Source organism: Larimichthys crocea, chromosome XXII (genome assembly GCF_000972845.2).
Source record: "Larimichthys crocea isolate SSNF chromosome XXII, L_crocea_2.0, whole genome shotgun sequence".
NCBI lineage: Eukaryota > Metazoa > Chordata > Actinopteri > Sciaenidae > Larimichthys > Larimichthys crocea.
Genome location: NC_040032.1, coordinates 8154958 through 8160957, shown reverse-complemented (window position 1 = coordinate 8160957; position 6000 = coordinate 8154958). Strand labels below are relative to the sequence as shown.

Here is a 6000-nt window from a genome sequence, read left to right as displayed (position 1 = left end):
TGACGGTCTGTAACATGACGGTCTGTGACGTGACGGTCTGTAACATGACGGTCTGTAACATGACGGTCTGTAACATGACGGTCTGTAACAGTGGAAATGTGAAAAGGATCAGTTTGTGTTTTCTCTGTCTGGTTCTGTGTCTCTGTCTGGTTCTGTCTGGTTCTGTGTGGTTCTGTCTGGTTCTGTGTGTCCCTGTCTGGTTCTGTCTGGTTCTGTTTGTCTCTGTCTGGTTCTGTCAGTTCTGAACGCAGCCCGTCCTCTTTGTCACTGAATTGCTGTGCTTGAGAGGAGGGTGGGGCTGTTCTTGGATCGGATCCGGATGTTTTCATGGATCCACTGGCCCGGTTGGATTTGTTTAAATGTGGGCAGCCATTTTGTGTTGTGTGTTCGACCTGAATGGTCGGTGCGTCTGCAGCGCTGCAGAGACTCTAATGGACCTGAGCTCATTATTCTGACCCGGTTTAGACTGGAGGTATTCATTAAGTCAACAAAGAAGACCCACCCAGTGGTCGGTCCGTTAATGTCAGAACAAACGAGTGTGTTAAAGCTGCGGAGATGATTCTCGGATCAGGACTTCACGGCTGCTGAAAATCCGCCCGGTAACGGGAAGAAAAGCTTTTCTCTGGTGTGCTGCAGGAGTGGTTGTCATGGCAATAAGCTCGGCGGTGATGGATTCAGTTTGTGACGGCGGCGCTAATACGCTGAGTGTGCTCTTTACCTGCTGCACCTCCTCCACCCACACACAGCGTTTAAACATAGGCAGACAGTCGGGCTGACGGAGGGGCGTGGTCCTCATGATGAAGCATCCCCTCACATACTGCACCACCCGCTCCTCCCCCGTCGTTCCTGTACAAGCAGCATCAACAAGTGATCTGACCTGCGGGGGGCGGGGGAAGTGGGCTTTAATAAAGAACACCACATCAGTCAGGCTGCTTCCTCCGGGTGGGGGCGGGTGGGGGTGCACCAGCTGCTCTTCATGACTCTGCAGATCTCTGAGCCGCTCATCTGGACTCCAAACAGAACCAGCGAGGTCACAGACGGGTCTGACCAATCACTGTGCCTGGTTCTGATTAATTAACTAACTAATTTATTTATTTATTATTTTTTATTTTTTATTTTTTATTTCTGTGAGCTTCAGAAAAACAAAATGGACGCTCTGTGTGGGAGTCACACTTTAAACATTTAAAGAAACGTTGAGCTGCTGCGACGTCCACGAGACACAAAGACACAAAGACACAAAGAAGCTGAAAACCTTCACACGGATCTGAGATCAGTCCTCGATGGATCCATCTGAATCCCGGATCAGAACTCAGATTCCTTTCCTTCGTGTGTCGTGTCAAACAGGCAGAACCTCGTTAACGTTGTCTCATCACAGTTTCCGTTCTTCCTGCTGACCTCCTGACCCGCCTCCACCGGCCGGAGTCTCTCTGAATAATTCAGTTGTTGTTGGAGCTGGTGGAGCCCTGCGAGGCTGCTGCTGGTGCTGTTGGTGGTTTTTCAGGGGGTCATGTGGTCCGGACAGCTGGTGAGGCAGAGATTAGGGATGGGCTCGGTGGGACGGAGGGTGGTGGGCACCTGGAGTCTGGACGGAGCCAGCTTTTTCAGAAAACCCCCACCCGGCTGCCTCCATGAACACACAGATACAAACACCGTTCTTTAGGATGTTTGGCATGAGGTTCTGGTTCTGATTGACCCATTCACACTGAGAGTCTTGACTCGTGCTCCCATGTGTGTGGGTTACAGTTCATCTCCGGGCTCTGAGCTGTCAGCAGATCCAGTGAACATGAATTATTTGTGGGCTTAATGATGCAGGACCGCTCAGTATCTATGCACATGATGTGGATCTTCAGTGATCCCTGATCCTGGATCAGCAGGACCGCTCAGAGCGAGTCAGTGTTTGGGACTCTTAAGGATGATGGGTAATCTCTGAAGCATGGCGGGTATCCCAGAGCGTCGGCGTGGTTCTGGTTCATGTTTGTGCTGCAGGTCGGAGTTCAAATGGAGGTTCTGTTTAAAGACATTAGGTCTGTTGGATAAACTCTTTATCCTGTTAATCAGATCGGACCTTAAAGCTGTTCTCCGCCTCCCTCCACCCTGCTCCGCCTCCGCCCGCTGGCCCTCAGGGGGGAACAAGAGCTCCTCTTAATGCCTCCATCTTCTGATTAACTGTCAGGTGCCCTTGTTGCCACACAGCAGTTTAACCTAATGAAAGGAACATGTATCTAATCTCTCGATAATGACCGCAGCAGAAAGCCCAGACCTGCAGGTCGTACATGAAGAAACCAATTAGATTAGCTCCCAGGAGTGGGAGCAGCATCTCCGTCCCTCAGCAGGGCTCCGTCAGGCCTGTATCCGGGGGAATCTGGACACGGAGAGGGTACAGCTGTTGGATGCCTCACCAGCGAGTCACCACCACACGCTTTTAGCAGGACGGAGAATCAACATGGCAGCTGCTGGGGTGGGGTGTTCCCAAATTATCTGCAGCTCATAGTTTGGATGTATCACAAAGGAAGCATGATGCTTCTCGGCTGTCCTGGCCAACTTCCCGACACGGGCTAAGCTCTCAGGAAAATGAATGAAGGCGGAGCCACTTCACGCGTCTCCATCCAGGGACTGCAGAGACGGATCTGAAGAGGTGGACACGAGGCTCGGATGTTTTAAAGAGCATCTCATCTGCTTTTAGCCTGACTGCTTTTAACAGGCGCGTCTGAGCGGCTCACTCGTCTGCATGATGGCGAGCAGGAGGTGTGGCCGGAGACATCTGTCCACATATTGTGTCAACAGCTGCTGGAGAGTAAAAGGCCCCGGGGAGGGAAGCTGAAACATTATCCTTTGTGTGTCCTTCTGAAGCTGAAGGCACGTTAACACAAAATGATTGTATTGTGTTGTTGACATCATGCTTTCCAAAAGATTTGTTTTTGGCCTTTTCAAGCTTTTTATTTGACAGAGACACATGTGGGTTAGAGCCACAGGTCGGATTCGAACCGTCGGCTCCCACAGCACGGACTGAGCCTTCACATGCGGGGCGGCTGCTCCACCAGCTGAGCTGAACGCCGCCCCCAGGAGACGCTGACGTGTTTTAACATTTAGTCCTTTAGCTACTGACGCCTTGAATGAATCAGCATTTCAAATCAAGCAGATCCAATCAGACGAACCTCTCGTTAAAGTCTTGAAGTGCAGCACGGCTTTGATTAGCATCTCAAACATGCTAACATTGGTTAGCATCTCAAACATGCTAATCAATGTTAGCATCTCAAACATGCTAACATTGATTAGCATCTCAAACATGCTAACATTGGTTAGCATCTCAAACATGCTAACATTGGTTAGCATCTCAAACATGCTAACATTGGTTAGCATCTCAAACATGCTAACATTGGTTAGCATCTCAAACATGCTAACATTGGTTAGCATTTCAAACATGCTAACATTGGTTAGCGTATCAAACATGCTAACATGTGTGTGGACCCGTTGCTACCTGAACAGATGTTTTCTGTTTGCGTCGGACAGCACCTCATAACTCTGAAACACACTTTATAAATAAAGTTTATTTAACAACCTCTGAATGTAGCAGCGTTGTGTTTACTGCTAGGTCAGCAGACTCTGGATCCGATGTCAGTAGACGTGTTGGTTCAGGTTGGTTCTGGATCTTTCCGGGTCTCAGGTGTTCTGTGTTCTGGCTCACAGGTGACCTGCCTTCAGGACTTCTTTGGTGACGACGACGTCTTCATCGCGTGTGGACCGGAGAAATTTCGCTACGCCCAGGACGACTTCTCTCTGGACGATAACGGTGAGCGCGACGTGTCAGAGCACATACGTGTGTCAGAGCACATACGTGTGTCAGAGCACATACGTGTGTCAGAGCACATACGTGTTAGAGCACATACGTGTGTTAGAGCACATACGTGTTAGAGCACCTACGTGTGTCAGAGCACATACATGTTAAAGCACATATGTGTCAGAGCACATACGTGTTAGAGCACATACGTGTCAGAGCACATACGTGTTAGAGCACATACGTGTTAGAGCACATACGTGTGTTAGAGCACATACGTGTGTTAGAGCACATATGTGTGTTAGAGCACATACGTGTGTTAGAGCACATACGTGTGTTAGAGCACATACGTGTTAGAGCACATACGTGTGTTAGAGCACATACGTGTACAATAAGAACACGCTGTATGTTTACTGTAGATACAACAATGACAGCTGATGATGGATGATGAGAAACACGACAAAGACAATAGACATGAAAGAATAAGATGAATAAATATTTTTAACAGATGTTCTGTTGTAAATGTAAATGTCCTTTAACTCATCAGACGTCTCCTGTAAAGGAGGAGAGTCTGTTATCAGCAGCAGCGAGAGAAACCGGTAGAGGAGAAGAAGGCGAGCCATTAATCTGCCCGGTGACGGGTTTAGGCCAGCTGATCTGCCGGTGCTGATACTGCTCTCTGCAGACCCAAAGATCCTATTTTTAACACCAAAGTCCTGAAACGTTCACCGTCTTTAAACGTGTTTTAATGATACAGAGTCAAACTCACCTCAGAGCTCTGACCAATAAGAAGCCAGTTCATTAATAACAAAGAAACAGTTTGAGTCAGTGTGGAGAACCTGAGCTGAACTGAGGAACGTGTCTGCTTTACATTTACAGAAATAGATTTGAGTGAAGTTGGTGCAGATGTGCACAGATGTACCTGCAGCTCTGTGAGGCCTGTGCACAGAGCTGCAGAGAGCCCAACATGGAGGCACGCCTTCAAACAATAGAACACAGCGTGCGACTGAAGCCAGCGGTGTGTGAAGGTTAGGAGAGAGAAGACAGACATGGAGCGATCCCAGGAGACGGAGGGAGGACAGAGAGTATAATTAGCATCAGAAGTGGAAGAGAGGAGGGAGGAAGGGAAGGAGGGAAGGAGGGAGGAAACAGAGGGAGGAGGGGAGCGACGTCTGGAGTCTGTCTGATTAATACAGTGACCCAGAATACACAGGTCCATCAGATTTTCTATGAACTGCTCCGCTACATGTTCACAGAGAGCTGCTCATATTCTTTTTATTTCATGTCAGTCAGACACAAACATTCTGTTTAAGAACTAACATCAGCGATACCTCACGATTTATTTCCACATTAGTGTCACTTGGAGTCGTGTTTCTGACCACAGGGTGAATAGAAAAGTATATAAAAGAAGAGTTCCTATGATGTCGTGTTCTCTCACCACGTGTCCACGTCGAGCCTTTCTAACTTCCTTTGTTTCTTTCCTCAGAGTGCAGAGTGATGAAGGGACCCAAAGCTCAACGTGGAGCCAAGAGTCCCGGTCCCATCAGGCGCAGCAAGTCTCCTGCTGAGTCGAGTGAGCACACTTCCTGTTTTAAGTTCAAACGGACCTCAGCCGGTTCTGACGGGTCGGGGTCGTTTCTGAAGCTGGAAATGAATTTAAACATGAAATATGACGTGTGGTCTGCAGGCGACCTTTGACCTTTGTCTGATGAGCATGAATATGGATTTATCCTTTAGGATCAATACTGTAGATAAAAATACTCGTCATGTTCGCCTCCGACAAGCAAATTTCAGAGAATTCTCAACCCCAAACCTGCAGCAGGAGCTGGAGTCAGAGTGGACGTCCAAACTGTCACGACATGAGCTCCTTTAATGTCACGACATGAGCTCCTAATGTCACGACATCACCTCCTTTACTGTCACGACATCACCTCCTTTACTGTCACGACATGAGCTCCTTTAATGTCACGACATCACCTCCTTTAATGTCACGACATCACCTCCTTTACTGTCACGACATCACCTCCTTTACTGTCACGACATGAGCTCCTTTAATGTCACGACATGAGCTCCTTTAATGTCACGACATCACCTCCTTTAATGTCACGACATCACCTCCTTTACTGTCACGACATCACCTCCTTTACTGTCACGACATGAGCTCCTTTAATGTCACGACATGAGCTCCTTTAATGTCACGACATGAGCTCCTAAAACCGTCCGAT

At 48.3% G+C, this 6000-nt stretch overlaps 1 protein-coding gene across 1 annotated transcript in view; it reads left to right on the top strand.

Moving 5' to 3' along the window:
* Positions 1 to 6000, top strand: part of LOC104935287 (neuronal migration protein doublecortin) — a 34945-nt gene that overhangs the window by 25233 nt on the left and 3712 nt on the right. The window contains exons 4-5 of the mRNA XM_027273348.1: positions 3688 to 3790; positions 5262 to 5348. Of these exons, the coding sequence (XP_027129149.1) occupies positions 3688 to 3790; positions 5262 to 5348 (190 nt within the window). The remainder of the gene's footprint in view (positions 1 to 3687; positions 3791 to 5261; positions 5349 to 6000) is intronic.